The sequence below is a fragment of the Orbicella faveolata genome, unplaced genomic scaffold, assembly GCF_042242905.1.
Source record: "Orbicella faveolata isolate gen_17 unplaced genomic scaffold, um_ofav_v1 contig_47, whole genome shotgun sequence".
In the NCBI taxonomy this organism is placed as follows: Eukaryota; Metazoa; Cnidaria; class Anthozoa; order Scleractinia; family Merulinidae; genus Orbicella; species Orbicella faveolata.
Genome location: NW_028301577.1, coordinates 18,585,176 through 18,603,612, shown reverse-complemented (window position 1 = coordinate 18,603,612; position 18,437 = coordinate 18,585,176). Strand labels below are relative to the sequence as shown.

Sequence of the window (18,437 nt, the reverse complement as noted above, 5' to 3'; positions counted from 1 at the left end):
GGGCACTTAAATTGGGAGCACCGAGTTGAAGAGCAAAAAAATAAGTGCTAAAATTCATAGTTTGCTTCAATTCTTTGTGGCAGAAAGACAAACTTGAGACAACCATTTAGAATATCACAGTTACTTTATGCCTCTCTGCTAACAAAAGAAATTTGATGGAAAACGATTGATCAAAATTGGGAAAGCGTGAAAGAAAAGGTTGGAGGTAGCAAATGTCTCTCATATCGCAAAACAAGATCCCGGCACTTGCAGGAATCGTTGGCCGAGAAATTCAACAATACTAAAACACAATCGGCGCATGGCGGACAAGAATATAAACGGCACTGACCGCCAAATAAAATTTTATGATGTTCAAAAAAATATACATTGAAAATAAAATTGTGCTAAAAAGTCAAGTCATTAGCGGACATTTCAGGCCAGGCCCTTCTTCATGTGCTTAGTTTTGAATGAATTGGTAACAACAAGAAACAGGTTAGAAACATCTGCGAATAATTTGACTTTTTGGCACAATTTTATTTTCAATTTATTACTTTTGAACTATCCACACCGTGCCACGCTACCCACGGATCCATTTAGAACACTGATATTTTTTGAAATGAAATAATGTTACCAGTTAGAAGAAAAATATTTGATCAGGTTTGTGATGGTTTGACTGTCAAAAGAAATAAATAATAAAAACATGAACAACGTTTCTTTTGAAATTTTTCCTTCTACATGCTTTTACCTTAAGAGACTTCTTGATTTCCCTCCTGTGTTCAGATTCAACAGCTCCAACGGTTCGAAATTTGAAAGTTTCAATCAATGAAGTGACCTTTTCATTCCGGTCTGGCTGTGAAGCCAAAAGTCTCCGGCTATCGCGCAAAGAACACGCACAGGTTGTGAAACTCTTCCGAAGATGCTCTATCATTTAACACTGATTACATCAGTGACGCTTTTGAAATTGCAGCGTCCTGATTAGAATATAAACTTCTGAGGTTATGTAATATAGCTGTGGTGTTTACTGCGTGATGTAAAAACAATTTACCTTGGAAAAGTAAAAACATTGTACCAATCTGTTATTGTTTGTTGTTAAACAGAACGAACAGGGGCAAAAACAGGATTTTTCAGGGAAGGGGGGGGGGGGGTGGCTGGTTGGTACCCTGGGGTTGCAGAATCAATGGGGCATGCCCCCAAAATGTTGCAATATTTGAGAACTGGAACGTTAATGAAAACTGTTACACTAGAAGTACTAGCAATTCGTCAAAGTTGAAATTACAATGAGGTTCCTGTCCAGAGTGTTTCCTTTTATTTCTACCATAATTGCCACAATCTTTTTCAATTTTTCTAATTGTGCTTCTCCAAAGGGGGGTGGCTAGCCACCCAGTCGTCCCCCCCCCCCCCTCGCCCTCGTAAAGCCCGGACGAATCAGGAGCATGCAGCAAGCATTAACTATTTGAGTGATCTTTCAATTAAACTTTTTTATCGCATTTTTGTTTTAAACAAAACTTTGCCCCTCGGCGAAAAGCCCTCAAGCAATTGCATTTTGTCAATAGCACGGCATTTGTTTGGCGTTATCTATACTCGTTACGTAATACTGCACTATGTTCCCACCAGTCCAAGCGAACGTCTACCCTTTTTTTCCTCAATAGGTATACTTTTTCTCTGTTTGTTCTTTTTATCCCCATGAAATACTTATTTCATTGGGGAAACTCAGAGAATAAAGTGAATATTGAAGTCCCGGGCTTGTTCAGAAGTTTTTACTTTGTTTAATAAGGGGCAATTATGGCATATAGTTTTGCATTTGAGGAAGATAAATATGATTTACATGGAAAATCTTTCTTTGTTCCCGAAAATAAACCAAGCAAGCAAACATCGCAGGATACAGTTGTTCGCGGTTTTGAAAACTGGAAAATAACAGTGCTTGATAAATGCCATCACTTGTTCGTTCGAAATAACTAAAACGTTTACCTGGCATCCAGTATACGTAAAAGAGGCTGCATGGTTTAATAGACGACAGAAAAAAACAACAACTGACAACCCAGTCAAAAATAGAACATGTTTTAACCATAAACAACAGCCGACTAACGTAACAGATAAATTTGTTTTGGGTATTTGCAAATTTTACGCCCGAAACGTTTGCAGTACGAGACATACACAAACTTCATATCTGGAAACTAGTCTGACAGTTAAATCTGGACAACTTGGCTCGATGAGATTATATTAAACACAAGTGGTGGGTCTAGTGGCGTGAGATTTCACGCAAGAAAGGGATTGAAACTTTAGCTGATAACGCCAAATGTAGCGCTTATTTAATTAATGTTCAGAATGTTCTGTCTCAAAATATTATTTACCTGTGTTTATATTTTCTTTAATCATATTTGATCGCTTTCAGTTTGGAGGCGTTTTTGTTTGCTTATGACCAATTTTCTTTCAAGGCTTGAAACCTATCTCTCAGTGAGTGTTTACCAACGGAATGAAACTCCTCAAAAACTCTTGATTGTAAATTTTGATATCTAAGTAATACTTGAAAAACAACCGAGTCTTTTTCCGTCACAACGCAGTAACGAGAATTCGTAATATTACTGAGTTGTGTTCGGGGAGAGTTTTTTTTTACCGTTAGAAGAGTTCATTTTAATAATCACTGAAAGGGTGGATTTACCTCGTTTCCTTAATTTTTTTTCTCCTGAACAAATGCTGTTTTTACAGGTATGACAAGATATAACTGATACAAATCGTGCCCAACGCACGCCTTGAGGACCAAGTTTTATATCTTCGATGGACAACATGGAATTACATAAGAAAATCTTTAGAAACTTGAAGATAAACTAAAATTCAAACCATTATCGCAGTTCAGTTTTATCATTTCGCTTTATGTTAAGTGACTTATCTTCTCAAATGTGCACTTAACTGAAAAATGAGAGAAAACTGCTCATTGAGGACGACATTACTATCGATGTTATACAAGTGAATTTATAACAAAACATACATTGGATCTGCAGAGAAAGATAGGAAAACATGATTGATCATCGCAGTTACACACACAACTTGACTTAATTTCACAACTGCTTAATTAAGTTGTGTGTATCACTGCGATGATCAATCATGTCTTCATATTGATGTTAAGCTCGTCAATGTTTTGTTACCTGTTGTGCACATGTCGCTGTTTTGATAAATTTCACACATTACAGGGGGCGTATTATCATTAAGTGGCTGGAGGAAAGTTTACGATTTTCAGGGTTATGTTTACATGTACTTGATTTGAAGATGAGAGAAAAGAGGAATCTCTTATATCATAAATCAGTTAAGCTGAGAAACAAAATGATGGCTATAATTTTATCATAAGGTATGAGAGAAGTTTGGATAATTAGTTAGTTTTATTAATTTATTTGTTTGTTAATTGATCAACTGGCCGACCGCTCCTCTCTATGATCAGTAAGTGAGTGAGTGAGTGAGTGAGTGAGTCAGTGAGTCAGTGAGTGAGTCAGTGAGTGAGTCAGTGAGTCAGTGAGTCAGTCAGTCAGTCAGTCAGCCAGTCAGTCAGCCAGTCAGTCGGCCAGTCAGTCAGTCAGTCAGTCAGTCAGTCAGCCAGTCAGTCAGCGAGTCAGTCAGTCAGTCAGTCAGTCAGTCAGTCAGCCCGTCAGTCGGCCAGTCAATCAGTCTGTCAGTCAGTGAGTCAGTCAGTAATAATAGTAATAGTAATAGTATATCTTTATTGCGCCTTACTCTCCAAAGGGAGGTATTGGTCTAGTTACAATAAAGGTTTCAACGTTAACTAATAATAAAACAAAATAATATTTACCATATTGGTATCCAATAAATTGGGAAACTCATAGTGCTAATTACTTTTGTGAATTGAGAATCTCTTTTCTTTTTTGAAACATTAAATGGATATATTTACCTATTATTTTAGATGTAATCGCGTTTTCTGCTCTAAGTAAATACTTCGTCTTCTCGTTATCACTGACTTAAACTGGGGTAATGGTTGTCAGCGTTTGAAATATGTGAGTGCAGCTCACGTCTTAATGTCAGTGAGTCAGTCAGTAAGTCAGTCAGTCAGTCAGTCAGTCAGTCAGTCAGTCATTCAGTCAGTCATTCAGTCAGTCAGCCAGTCAGTCGGCCAGTCAATCAGTCTGTCAGTGAATAAGTGAGTGAGTGAGTGAGTGAGTGAGTATAGTAGTATAGTATAGTATATCTTTATTGCGCCTTACTCTCCAAAGGGAGGTATTGGTCTGTTTACAATAAAGGTTTAACATTACCTAGTACAATAAGAAATAACATTCACTTGATTCTTTTATAATTCAAATAAAATTAAATAAAAATTATAATGCTCATTTCGTTTGTAAGTTGGGAATCTCTTTTCTTTTTTTAAACATTAAGTTGATATATTTACCTATCATTTTTGATGTAACTCTATTGTTAGCTCTAAGTAAGTTCTTAGTTCTCTCGTTATCGCTCAGATTTGCGTAAAGTGCATCTTTGTTTGAAATGTGAGAATGGAGCTCAACTCTTATGGTAGCGTACCCCTGGCAATACATCAAGAAATGCTGTTCGTGTTCTACGCAATTTTCTTTGCATACTAAGCATGTTCTTTCCTCTACTGGGATTGATGCTCCTTTATTTTCATATTTTCCAGTTTGTTTTCGTAATACGTGACATCCTAACCTAAGCCTTGTCAGGCTAATTCTGTGTGCTGAGTTTGTAACCGTTTTCAGGTAATTTTCAAATTGATAACTCTTTTTAACTTCCTTGTGCGTAAATTTTTCCCTTGAAGTTGTTGATGAACTGTTCTTAGTCTCAAGCCAGTTTTGTGAATACTGATTTCTAAGATTTTTGTTTATTTTTAATCGACCGTTCTTGATGTGTTGCCGTGTTACTGGTTCTGTTGATTCTGTTACTTGATACCCCCTAGTGATCTCTTCATTAATTGTAACATCAAAGAAAGGTGTAGAAGTTGTTGCATATTGAAATGCTTCACGTAACAAAACGTTGCTACAAGAATGCTTCAATCTTTGCCAATAGCTAAAGATTGAGGCTTTTATATCAATGCTTAAAGGGTACCTCCCAAGCTCTGCCCTGCAGGCAATATTTTCTGTATACCATGGGATGTTCAGTGTTTGTTTACAGAACTTAATGTGGACTTGTTCAATTGTGCTTTTATCAAAATGCGTTCTGTATGACAATAGTTCTGGTCCCCAAATTTCACATGCATAAAGTAACACGGGTTTAACAAGGGCATCGAAAAGTTTGTTCTTAATCGCAATAGTTGCTGAATCTGAGTTGGAAAAGGATCTTTTTATTATCGAGAGAACTTTTGTGGCTCTTTTGCTGAGAATTTCTCTTGCATAGGTGTAACGACCGGATGAAGTCATTTCTACACCTAAATATGTTTGTTTATCGACAATTTGTAAAGTTTCATTATTGTATTTGAAATTTGTATTGTTTTTGTTTCGCCCGTTACCACTAAATATGATTATGTTCGACTTTTTAGTGTTGACTTTGAGCTTCCATTGCTGAGCTTGTTGATGAATTACATTGAGCGATTGTTGCAGCCCTTCCGGAGAAGGACTGATTACTAATACATCATCTGCATACATTAAGCAGTTTATAGAGCGGTTCCCTAACATCACACCTGGAGATTTGTTCTGTTTAAAATATTGCGGTAGATCATTCATAAATAACGAAAATAAAACTGGACTTAGGCCATCACCTTGTCTTATCCCTTTGTTACATGAAAAAAGTTCGGTAAGCGTGTTTTGATTAATTTTAACACAACTCCTAATTGACGAATACATGGACTTAATAACATTCAAGAATTTTCCTTGAATGAGTGAGTCAGTGAGTCAGTGAGTCAGTGAGTCAGTGAGTCAGTGAGTCAGTGAGTCAGTGAGTCAGTGAGTCAGTGAGTCAGTGAGTCAGTGAGTCAGTGAGTCAGTGAGTCAGTCAGTCAATCAGAAGTCAGTCATCGGTCAGTCAGTCAGTCATCAGTCAGTCAGTCAGTCAGTCAGACAGTCAGACAGTCAGACAGTCAGACATTAAGACAGTCAGTCAGTCAATCAACTTTTAAGACCGTCAGTTATTCAGGTAACTTTCATGCGCGTTCAAAGACTTATCATAACCATAAGGAGCTTCGATAGAAACAGGAGAAATTAGGAGGGAAAATGAAGTACCTGGTCCCACACGCAGTGACCGCTGACATGCTTCGCCGCAATTGGTGGACAAACAACTAGACAAACAAACGTATCGCGCTCAACAGACCCCAACACGTAAGCAATGTCCATAATGCTGAATGCTACCTAGATCTTCTCCCCTATTTGGTCACATTGAGGTCTACTCAGTCTTCCTTAACACTGAAGAACGAATAATTTTCGTAAGCCGTCTTAAATGACGAAGAGAAGGACAATGAACATGGAGCTCAACCAGAATGCTTTGGCCTATTCTGCCACAACCCTGGCAGCCACAATGATGAATTCTATATTCCAATTCTATTACGTGAAAATTTTTCTGAACGTATACAGGTGAGCTTAAAACACGATATATGCTGGGTTTCGTAAAGACTATACGTAAGATACGTTTTACTGAGGAACGAGAGACCGTAATGTGAAGCCCTCTTGGAAATAAGGCTTCCTGATCGGGCATGCACAAAACTTGGATTGGATCAAATCAGATTGCAGACTTGCATCCTATATTGGGCATTAAAAAAAAGTTCCTATTCAGTGAGATCAGAGTTGCTTCAATCCAAGTTTTGTTCCTGCCCATCCCAAATCTGAGAGGAGACAGGCATTTGTTCTGTATTACATCTACATCTACACCTACATTATGGGGGTCTTGCAAAGGGAGGCATGCTCCCATCACTGCAAGACATAAAATAAAAACTTGACACTTACGCAAATACTTGTCACCACCAATGTTTTGTATTTCTTTGTACCTTGTAACCAATAATGGGTTCCTTCATATAATCATGAACCAGTTGTGCCTAAAGTTGCTGACTATACTGATCAACTGTCACGTCATATCGTGAACCCACTGTCACAAAATCCAAACAGATTTTAACAATGCCGCCTAAGGCTTCCAAGTTTAAGAGTTGAAGTAAACAGTGACTGACACACCTTGTCAAGGTGTCCTGCAGTTAAAACAAAAGGAAAGCAATGTAGTTCAGGTTTAAGCAGCTGTTTGTGGGAGAGGTATGGAGGCAGGGTGGCCTTAAGGTTGGCACAGTGAACTCCGGATTGACTGGCGCGGGTGTGAGCCCTGGCTGCAATCATTTCATTGTGTAATTGGGCAAGACACTTACAGTAACTCTCACATTACCTCTCTCCACCCAGGTGCATAAATGGGTGCCTGCAGCAAATTTAATCCTGGAGATAACCTTGCACCAGATTAGCTTCCCATCTAGGGGAGTAGAAATTTCCCAAGTCATTTCATGCAACAGAAATTGGGCCTGCTCCGGCTCTATGAGCCACTCACTGGTTTGACACAAGCTTTATCTCACTCACTCGCATGAAGTGACTAGGGGTATTTCTACTCCCCCGGGTTGGGATGCTAGTCCATCCCAGTGTTACCCCCAGCATTAAGGTTGCCAGTACTCATTTATATACCTGGGTGGAGAGATTATTGGCAGTGCGAAAGTAAACTGTGTTGCCCAAGAACACAACACAATGTTCCTGGCCAGGGCTTGAACCCGGACCACTTGATCCAGAGATGGGTGCACTAACCATGAGGTCACCCTGCCTCGTTAGAGGACAGGGTACTCCTCATAAACTCCTCTGCCATTTACTTTTATTATCAAAAATTAATATAAATTTTCTTTATTCGCACAATCATTTAATGATCAAGCCAGTTTCTGTGCATGATTGAAGATGTACAAGATGTTTTCTAAACTTGTACTAACAGTGAAACCCCGTTGATACGGTCACCAACTGGCCACAAAAATCTGGCCGTATCATTGGGGTGGCTGTATTAAAGGGTTTCTTAGGTAAGAAAGTGACTGACTGAGCTTTTCTTCAGGCCAGAAAAAAATTGGCCATAATAACAAGGTGGCCATGTTAACAGGGTAGCTGCAAGGTGGGACTCTACTGTATGTATTGTATACTAATTCTTTGTATCTACATCTTCATCTGTTGAATGTGAAGGATTTCAAACTACTGGTTCAATTTAGCTCAAATTGTGTTCCTCATTTGGAATGCCATCAATGACCCTTTGTTTGGATATTTCCAGGTAAGAGAATAAACCTTGGGCTTTCTTAGATTTGGTGGGGTTTTTTGTCATGGTTTATGTATAAATGTGATGTTTTGAGCCAGTCTGCTTTACCTTATACAAAAATAGGTTCAATCATTAATGATTTGTCGTATTTTAAGCTATGAATAACAAAAATGTAATGACAGAGGTTTTTGGAATTAGCTAGTCAAGACCAGATACAGTGAGGGCACTCTTTTCCCAAGTTTGATTTGCATTGTTCAGTGCTAATTATCACATTTGTGTCGTTATGATCAATGCATGATCCATGACATTATTTGATGTGCTTTTCATTCTTGTCATCATTTTAAGGACAGTTCCACCTGGATGTTTTTAAGAAAAAGAAGGTTGGCTATATTTTATGGTGCCCCCTTTTTTGCAATTAGGTAAGCTTGCAACATATTTTAACATAGGTAATAAAAATAGTACACAAACTGTACATAGATTATGCAGGGTGACTGCACTAGTGCAGGGTGTACCTTTTGTATTCTGAAAGGATTTGAGGTTACCGTAATGGTAAGCGGTATTAAGACTAAGTTTGCATTCATGTCCTATTTCATGGCTTGTATGTGTTAACTAATAACTTGGTATGATGGGACATGCTTATTTGACATTTAATTTATTATCCCAATAATTAGCATTACTGAAGCCGCTAATACATGTGTGTTAATTATTTTTTTTTGAAGCTTTTTAACTCCTTGGTTTCCATGGACATGGTTTGGCTTTTCTGAAGATTGGGGAGTTGGCCTTCATCTTATGACTGCACTATGTTTTTACGATGGAATGTTCACATTTGGTATGTAGAAATTGTAGTCAAACCTCTGATCTTGTATTGATTAAGTAGTCACTCATTTTAGCAGGGAAGTTGGTCCCATGAAAGAGGTATTCAGCCTACCTTCATAAGCATGGTTTTAAATTCACCCAAGACAGAATGTTTTCAAGAGAAATTCTCATAATTATTTGATTGGGGTACAAGACGTGTGAATGTGGCCACAGCCCAAAAGACATTTAATTTCACATTTGTACTGACGGTTTTTTTTTCAAATACATCAAAATGTTTAGTTACTGTCTAGCTAAACACAAGCCAAGACCATTTATTAATTATCTTACATGTGACATGTGTATGCACTGTACACAATGTACGTGTAGATGTCAGATATTGTATATTGGCAATATGAGTAGTTTTGTAATGTATTTACAAGTAATATAACTGACATTAAGCTTTTTTAATGCTATTTACTTTTGTTTTCATTTTGTTGTAGTGGTACTTGCCCAATGTGCTCTTTTTGCTGAGATTTCAACTGAACAAGAGGAAAGACAGACTACTCTCAAATATTCGTAAGAAGCTAACTCATTTAAGTTTGAGAAATTTGTTTAAATAGTGTTCTAAAATGTGCCATGCTGTAGTTGTAGTTGTCTTAACATGATCGAACATAGAGCATTATCAACTGGTTTCCTGAAAAGGAAATTTTCACTTGTTAGGAGTGTATTGGTAGTTGTGAATTGTAACAGGAATCTAACAACATACATGTACAGGGGATAAATTACAATGGCCTGCAGTGTAACATTCCATCTTGGGGGAGTAGCAATTCTTGATGCTGACCTCACTTATGCCTGGAAAATTGAATTTTTCTTTGTTTATAAATCAGTAATAAAATCAGGTCTAGATCTGTTCAGAAAAGCATTGTACGTTGACATGTATGTATATGTATGTATGTATACTTAATTGGCCACTCCCCATTAGGGCTTTTCAGGACCAATATAAACAAACAATGATAAATAAATATTCAACTAAACATAACTAGGTTAAGAATCCCAACAGGCGGGAGGCAGACCAGTAGGCTGTTTACAAGCGTAGCCGAGAAGTTGAACTCGGGGCTACAGAGAACAACATCAGCTAGCGGTCAGAACGGGATTTGAACCCGAGACCTACGGATTTCAAATCCGGCGCTCTAACCACTCAGCCATGCTGCCTCCTTTACATGTACATTGCATTGAATGGAGCTGTTCAGAGCACAGAATCAAACTTTATCAGAGTTTTGACTGATACATGTATCTGTTTTGGTCATCTTTCAGGCAAGTGGCATCCATTATTGGCACAACAGCTCTTTTAGTTAGTACAAATGTGTATCAGAATGAGGTAAGCTAGACCTAAATTATGAAAACAACAAAATACAAGCTTAGCACCAATATGTAGAATCTAGTCAGTTACTACAGCGTTCACATGGGTTAAGGCCTGGCTAAACAGATCCACATGTAATCACAAGTTGAACTGCGTCAAGTGCTCATCCAGACTAGCAAGTTCACTTGCAAGAGGATACAAGTTTCAAAATAAAATTATGACAAATGATGTGCAATCAACTTGCTGAGGAACTTCAGCTGTCTTGAGTGTGAATGTATGCCAGTTGAACTCATCAACACTAGATGAGTGTGGGGAATGTGCCTGAAATGCTGGTGGAGCAAGTTCTTACAAGCTGAGCATGCAGGGCAACCATGACAACCCAGTGAAAGGCAATCATGAGGCACCGTCACAGCAAAACGAGCGAAGTGGCCTGAACTCAAGAGGAGAGTTCCTTGCAGAACCCCACAGGCATAGTCAAACCTAATGCAGTTTGAACACTTGACTGTGTCTTCTTACGACTCTATTTAGAAAATCTTGGAGAACATGTGTGAAAACTATTATTTTATCTGCAATGTGATAATTTCTGGTTATACAATTTTTGTTATTAAACAGCAAAGTAACTTCCAGTTATTCCAAGCTGTGTGCATCGTCATTGCTTTCCTCAGCTGGTTGCTGATGAGGTACACTGGCATGAATGTCCAAGTTGCTGTGGAGGCAAGCACCACCAGCACTACACAAAATCAAGGTTCCATAAAAATTTATAAAAAGCATTTTATTTTGTAAAGGTACTGATAATTGAAAAGAGTGAACAATCAAGAGTCACTGATTCGTCAGTTTTAATTGCAACCACTCGTGTGTGAAAAACAAAAGTGTCAAGTTACCATTTGAAACTAACAAATAAAAATATCTTCATTGTTACATTTACCTGCAACAAAAACCAATTCCACCTCAAGGTAACATTTTCTCTGGTTTCAGTGATTTCTGTTCGTATTTCCACAGTAGAAATCTGTATTTGGAAACACCTTTTCTCCAAAAAAAAGATGTTCATTATACTTTCAGTTCCCCTGATTGTGATCCTGGGTGAAACAATGTGAAATGATACTAGTTTCTTCGCCATCTTGCCCAAGCGTGTTTAGCCAATGTCAACATCGGCATGTCCGAACTAAGAAGCGGCAATTGGATTGGTTTTTCATAGAAGCTTCAATATGATTGGTCTGAGACACATACATCGGTCCACCCAAAAACCATTCAATACATACACCTGACATGCTGCCTACAAGGTACTTTTTTTGCAAAAAAAAATAACCCAAAAATTGGATGATATATATTTAATACCAGAATGTAGATCTGTTGAACATGCTGACTATACAAATGTGTACAGATTGAATTATGGATGCATGCTGCCTCTATTAATTGCACCACACAACTTTTTTGAGCTACATTATATATCTCTCATTTTTATGGTATTATTATTAATTGCTATAGTAATGATTGTTGTGTAACCGAGGGTTGGTACTTGTACCTGTAAACTGTAAGTTATGTTAAGACTCACAAGGCTCGGTCTGTTTGTTGTTTTAGATGGGAAGACTTCCAAAGATTCAGTTCCTCTCTTCACATTGTTGAAGCAAATACTAACACAAAGAAGCTTTGGTAACTACATTAGATATACATTAATTTTTTAAGTGAATCAAGTAATCAATGACTGCTAGACAGATGGCTATCAGAGTAGATGGTTGGGTAAGGACCAGGCAGATAGTCATATGGATGGACAGTAAGGCAAACAGACTGACAGACAGACAGACAGACAGACAGACAGACAGACAGACAGACAGGCAGATGGATCAGAAATAGGAAGGTTCAAGGAGTCAATACAACTGTGAAATAATCATTTGTTGGAGGACTGTTATAAAATTAATATTTAGTGTAAGGAGAATATAGTATGTTCAAAATTGTAAAAGTTCATTCTGTCCGTGCAATTGATTGCCATGTGTTGTTGAAAATGAACAATCAAAAGTTTTATTTGAGCAATGTGACTTTTTGAAAATTATGTTTGTCATTATTTTTGCTTTGCAGTTTGCTTTGTGGCTATGAATTTCTTTCAGGTAAGCATATCTTTATCATTTTTAATGACACAAAATGTTTTTGTCTGTTTTTGTTGTCTCTTTTGGTATTCGTGCTACACTAATTTGACTTAACAACTGAGGGTTATTTTGATGTATTATAATATTATTTTGGCGTTAAAATGCAGGGCTTTTTTTTATGAAGGAGTCAAGTTATAGAGCCATGATTGTTCATTAATTGGTAATAATCCATATTAATTTTTTCCATGCTAACATGAAATTATCTTTGCCGTTGCATTGCCATCTTCAGGTTTTTCATACTACATTTTGTAGCAACTTCTTCCTCATTTTTGCTGAGCACCTCATTGGACCTGATGTGATACCAGCTGTAAGTTATAGTAAGACTTATCATAAGAATTAAATTGAATAATAATTTATTGGTTTGGGGTATTCATTGGTTTGGAACTTTGAAGCAGTGAATCAAAGTTATGCAATCATGCACACAGTCGGACCTCTTCAACGGCCACCTTGGGGACAGAGGGAAGTGGCTGTTGTATAGAGATGGCCATTATGGGGAGACAGGGGTGTAACATGACACGGTCTGTTTTTTTCAACAACATTTTCTTTCAAAAATTGCTTATTTTGGCTTAAATCAAAATGTATCAATAAAACCGAAACTTCACAGAAACAGAGACCTCAATGGTGCCTGGTGCAGATCAAGTTTGCTGACTTTTTTCAATAAAAAGGGGTTTTGTATACGTCATTCATCAGCCACTGATTTTGAGAGGTTATTTTGGCAGTTGGAATGGGTTTTAGTGGCTATTGCCATTGTAGAGAGGTTAAAATAATAGTGAATGTATGGACTGTTCACCATGACCAAAAAAAGAGGCTGTTGTAGAGAGATGGCCATTAGTGGAGGTTCGACTGCATTTACAATAAGGACTAGAATCATGCAAGTGCCAACTGTACTGTTCAAGTGATGACCTTCCCTGGAACTAACTATATTAAGTCATGATATAAAATTATTCCTGGTTGCCAATTTGTTTTAATTTTATTTTTTCAGATCCTTTACAGCCTACTAACTGGGTCTGTTTTCTTGTTACCCAGGGTAAGTAATTTAACAATTAAGTTAATTTTTATGAATTTATATAACAAGCTAATTGCTTTTGATTTTTCTATTGAAAAATTTTGCATTAAAACACCTTAACATCTACAATGTACATCGAAAAGGGGACACCACTGTAATAAAGACATTGCATTAAGGCATACAGCCAGTACTAGCCACATTTCACTTGTAATGATCATTGGCAATTAGAAGATATATTTTTAGGCTAAAAATGGATTGCATCCCTTGGCAAATTGGTACAATTAATACTTTATAGCCCAGATATTGTAAAACACTGTATTAACCCATATGACTACTTGTTGAAGTTAAGGTCTTTGTCTATTCTGTTATCAGTAAATTCCAGCAGGATTACTGTTGGCTGCATTAGCTCTTTGTGAGGCAGACATCTCCTAAAAAAAGACTGACAAAGCTAGTTCCTTAAGGGTGTCTTCCTTAGATGAAATGAAACCTCTACAGTAGACCAAGCCCTGAAACTACTACTTACAATAATTTTCCCTTGAAGTTCTCCCATACCGTAATAATGAACATACTTTAGACATGTTTGTTTTTGTTCCTTGCTGGTGGAAAGCTGATTAGGTTGATATTTACATTATGGAAGGAAGGAATAGTACTGTGATATAATAATTAATAGTTTGATTCTTTCTTAAATATCAGAAGGGCATTCAGCTAATTAAAAGTATTTTAAACTAAATATTAATTTTGCTGTTTTCAGCTACTTGTTTTGTTAACAAGCCCATTGTTAGCTAGACTTGGTTCTTACAAGGTCATCTTGTGGTCGTTCTATATAAAGGTGGGAATTGAACTACACTCAAGTAAACTTAACATAGTCTTTATTTTGCTTTATAATATAAATTTCACGCTTATATACTTCTCAACTGAAACTTCCTTCTTGTGTTGTGGATGGGATTTATTATTTTCTGATCATAAATTACGTCAACCAAACAAAAAGGAAGGTATCGCTTTGACAGAGATTTAAATTAAACAACCTCAAAATAGATTAACTAATTAAAATTAAGCTTTTTAAAGGTTTGGTTATTTGTAAAGGGACATTTTTATTGACTAACATGACTTTCATGTTACAAGTTTGGTTGAAGATTCTTTTATTTGGCATAATTATGATGGGATTGTGCAAATCTTGTTTCATAATTATTTTATTTCTTTTATAGCATTAATGTTGTTAATTTTATGTTATGTAATGAGTGTACATGTAAAGACCCAGTAAACACACACAGCCTTTCTGTACAACAGTTGATTGCGACATTGTTGTGCACACCCCATTCCACATGTTTGACCAACCCGCTCCCCCAGGGGGGTACTCCCAGGAAAATTGCATGGGAATAGGCAGCAGGCTTCCCAAAACCCTTACCCTATTTGAGACCAAAATGGCCTAATTAATCGATACCCTGTTTCTGACCAGAGCAACTAAAACCACTAATATTATCCTTTGGGCTGCACATACTTGTGTAGCCCATAGAAGGGAGTACCCCCAAGGGGCCAACCTGTTGCACCCTTCATCATCTTTATTATTATAATAGGGTGGCCAAACATGTGTGCAACATGCTGTCACCTTAAAACATTAATACATGTACATGCATGCAGAACCAGCATAATAAGCCATAAAATGCAATTTCTTTTTTCTCGAGAACATTTGAAATAGTCCTAGGCTTATGGTTTGTTAATTATCACCCTGTAAGCAGAGCCTTTTCTTACGGTAAATAATGATTATTATGCTTTTTTTTCAAAAAAGAGATCAAGCAAAAAGAGATTAAGAGGCTCTGCTTGAAGGGTGGTTAAGTATATAATCGTAGTGTATTTTTAACCAAGCTCAGTTGCCCAGTCTTGTAGTCTGAGCTATATTAATGTTATATTTACTATTTGCCATTTGCTACTTTCAAAACTTGTAAGACCTGTCTAGTTTACAGTTACTGTAGTCTAACTTTTCCCCTTTTTTAGGTTTCACTACCTGCTATTGTCTATTTTGCTGGAAGAAATAACATTTGGATCTTGTACTTTTTTCTCATAATTGACAAGTAAGGCTTTGACCATTTAAAAAACAAAACCACAGTTTTTAATATTAATATTAATGATGCACAATCATAATACAGGTTAATTTCAGTTTCACAGTTTAAAGCAAAATTTTTATCTCAAAACATAGCTTCTCTTTGCTTCACATTTAGGAACATCTGAATAAAACTCCAGTAGCTTTGGCTCATTAGCAGAAGTGTGTAAAACGTTTCAAGATTGTGTAATAAACTCCACTAAGTTTTCCTTTTGCATGTATATTTAATTGCAGTTCCCTCCCAGATGCCACATTCTCATTGTTCAATTTATCAGTCTCGGATATTATTGATCATGACATGGAAAAATACCAGAGAAAGTAAGTAAAGGATAGTCTGGAAGAGATTATAAGGTATATAGTTCTGATATACTGTAGACTGATTTCTCTGTTTTAATACCAATTTAGAACTATATCAAAGAATACAGGCATTTAAGTCAATGTATATCATCATTAACTCAGTAATACAATTATTACAGGGCTATAATTACCACAACCTGAAACTAAATGGTGTTTGAAACATGGTCTGAACTCGTGAATGACTTTTGGTTTCAATTGTGTACTAACTAAGATGTTGCAAGTGTATCAATTCAAATACTGACATTTGTCCCATTACTGTAGTGCACCTGTTTCATCGATGATATTCGGTACGAATGCACTGTTTACCAAGCCAGCTCAGTCCTTAGCACCTATGATGGTCGTACACATCCTGTCTTGGTATGGATACAAGGTGAGGCAACACTGGATACAATCAATCTACAGAAAAAAGATCACATTGCATCAGACTTGTTAAGTAAAATAGCAAAATCGGCCATGTGCATTGTTGAGTCACAAGGACCAAAGCAGAAACTGCTTAGAGCCTGAGAGATTCCAGTAATGCTATGGTCACAGCTTTATGTCACACTCTATTTGCTTTACATACAGATGTTACTTGTCATTGAAAGTATTAGGATTTGCACCACATATTTTGTACATTACTTTCTTAATTATTAATTTATTTGGGGCAGTGGCTAGACCTTGCTTGGTGCCGGTCTAGAATGGAACAGTAAGGTGCCTCCTTCCCTCCACTAGCCTGGGTGTTTCTCTGTTTCTGTCTGGGTGTTTAATCGTTTCTCTGTGGATATTTTTTGCAGGAAACTCTGGGTGTAAATAAAGACAAGGCTTCTTCAGGTAATTAAATTCAGTACTTTTATGATTCTTTATATCAATTACAATTGCATCCAAATTATTAAATATAAGAGACAACATTTAATCACATTTCCAAATTTGGACAACAGAGTGGAAAATTATGATGTGCAGCAGAGTATTTTAGGTGAATTTCAGGGTGCTTGGAAATGTGATGAAATACTGTTTTTAGTGCTTGATATTGTACATCAAAATTTAATTTTGTCTTTAAGTTAATGTTATTAATTACTGTGTTTAACCAGTTATTACTAACATGAGTAAGTTCATCACAATTTAGTCATGGAATAAGCTGTGAAGCTACACCTGTCTCTTGGCAGTAATTAGTCATGGTGCAATTGGCACTGATTTAATTGCCTTAAATTCAACAGCTTTCTGACATTTTCACTTTAGATAACTAGACACTAGAAAGCACGAGTGATCATAACAACGATTCAGTTGGTTATGTTATGGGTCCTGTTTTCCTTTGCTTTTCTCTTTTTTCTTTCCAGTCATTTTTTTTCGAACAAAGAGGGGCCAGATCTTAGATAGAAACATTTCTTTGTTGTCTTTGATAGAGTCATAAGCTCGTAATCATTAGGTGACCACATCTTCTTTGGAATTATCCTTATATGGCTGTTCTTTCTTTCAGGAACATCACCACAGCTTTTAGATGCAATGTTCTTTCTTTTGTGTCTCATCCCTCTTGTGATTGCCATTGTTCAAATCGTTTTCTGGAAGTTGTATCCTCTCAAGAGGCCAAAGAAGGCTCCAGATGGCTCCAAGATACTTGCATAGCAGCAAATCATCTCAAGAAGAAAGTGACCAAAACGTTTGCTCCAAAATTAGCTTCTTTTCAACTTACAGTAGTTAAGATTAATTGTTGAGGCCAGTTGAGTCATACACAAGCTTTGTAGTTTTGCTTCCATCTTCTTGTCACTTTTTCTCCATAGTTTATTTTAATTTATATTTTGTCTTAGTTCTGGGTGGGAAATGAATTAGAAAAATTGAAAGTTTTAAGCAGTACTTTAGAAGTAAACAGTTCTTTAGAGGTAATCATTTAGCTCATGGAAAGTAGGAAGAGGATCAAGAGAATGCCTCATTTGCCTCATGCCTCATTGCACAAGGTGCAATTTTATGTGGAATAAAAGGGAGAGAAGAAAAAAAAAACCAGAATTCATGTTCTTTTAGAGGAGCTGTGTTAAGTTATACTAACGGTATGTGAAACACATTGTAAGTATCACATGGGAAAGTCAGGAAACTATAGAGAAGATGTTTCACTCACTATTGTATATATCTATGTATGTTGTAAATTTGGGAGATAGACATTAGTAAGTTACAAAAGCTGACAGCTTAAAACTGTACATTAAAGAAACAGTAATGTCAGTCAATATATGTTGTATTGTGCAGTCCGTCCTTCAAGTCCACATTCGTAACAGTGACTGGGTACTAGAACATAAGACTTCAGTAGGGTTTGAAATGCCCTCCTTGATTACCTTGGTTCCAGGGATTTTCTTTCTTTCATTTACTGAAGGGAAGGTAGTGGATGTAGAGAAGACAGAGAACCTCTGGGACCAGGGTGTTACACATTTTTTTTCCTAGCAATTATGCCAGGGTGCTACTCCAATCAGTGCTAAGCCATAACTGTCCTCTGCTCTCTCAACCCCCCCCCCCCCCCCCCCACCCACCATCTCTCAAACA

General features: G+C 37.0%; 1 protein-coding gene and 1 pseudogene across 1 annotated transcript; one reads left to right on the top strand and one right to left on the bottom strand.

Moving 5' to 3' along the window:
* Positions 1–3,669: 3,669 nt before the first annotated feature.
* On the bottom strand, positions 3,670–5,419 carry LOC149097465 (uncharacterized; annotated as a pseudogene).
* Positions 5,420–6,185: 766 nt separating this feature from the next.
* On the top strand, positions 6,186–18,127 carry LOC110040804 (solute carrier family 68 member 1-like). The gene is made up of 17 exons (XM_020746074.2): positions 6,186–6,494; positions 8,109–8,193; positions 8,524–8,597; positions 8,898–9,007; positions 9,474–9,549; positions 10,288–10,351; positions 10,946–11,078; positions 11,912–11,983; positions 12,407–12,435; positions 12,704–12,781; positions 13,457–13,501; positions 14,232–14,309; positions 15,473–15,549; positions 15,813–15,896; positions 16,197–16,305; positions 16,709–16,745; positions 17,389–18,127. Exons 1-17 carry the CDS (start codon positions 6,361–6,363, stop codon positions 17,532–17,534), a joined length of 1,431 nt encoding a protein of 476 aa, XP_020601733.1. The 5' UTR covers positions 6,186–6,360; the 3' UTR covers positions 17,535–18,127.
* Positions 18,128–18,437: the final 310 nt, after the last annotated feature.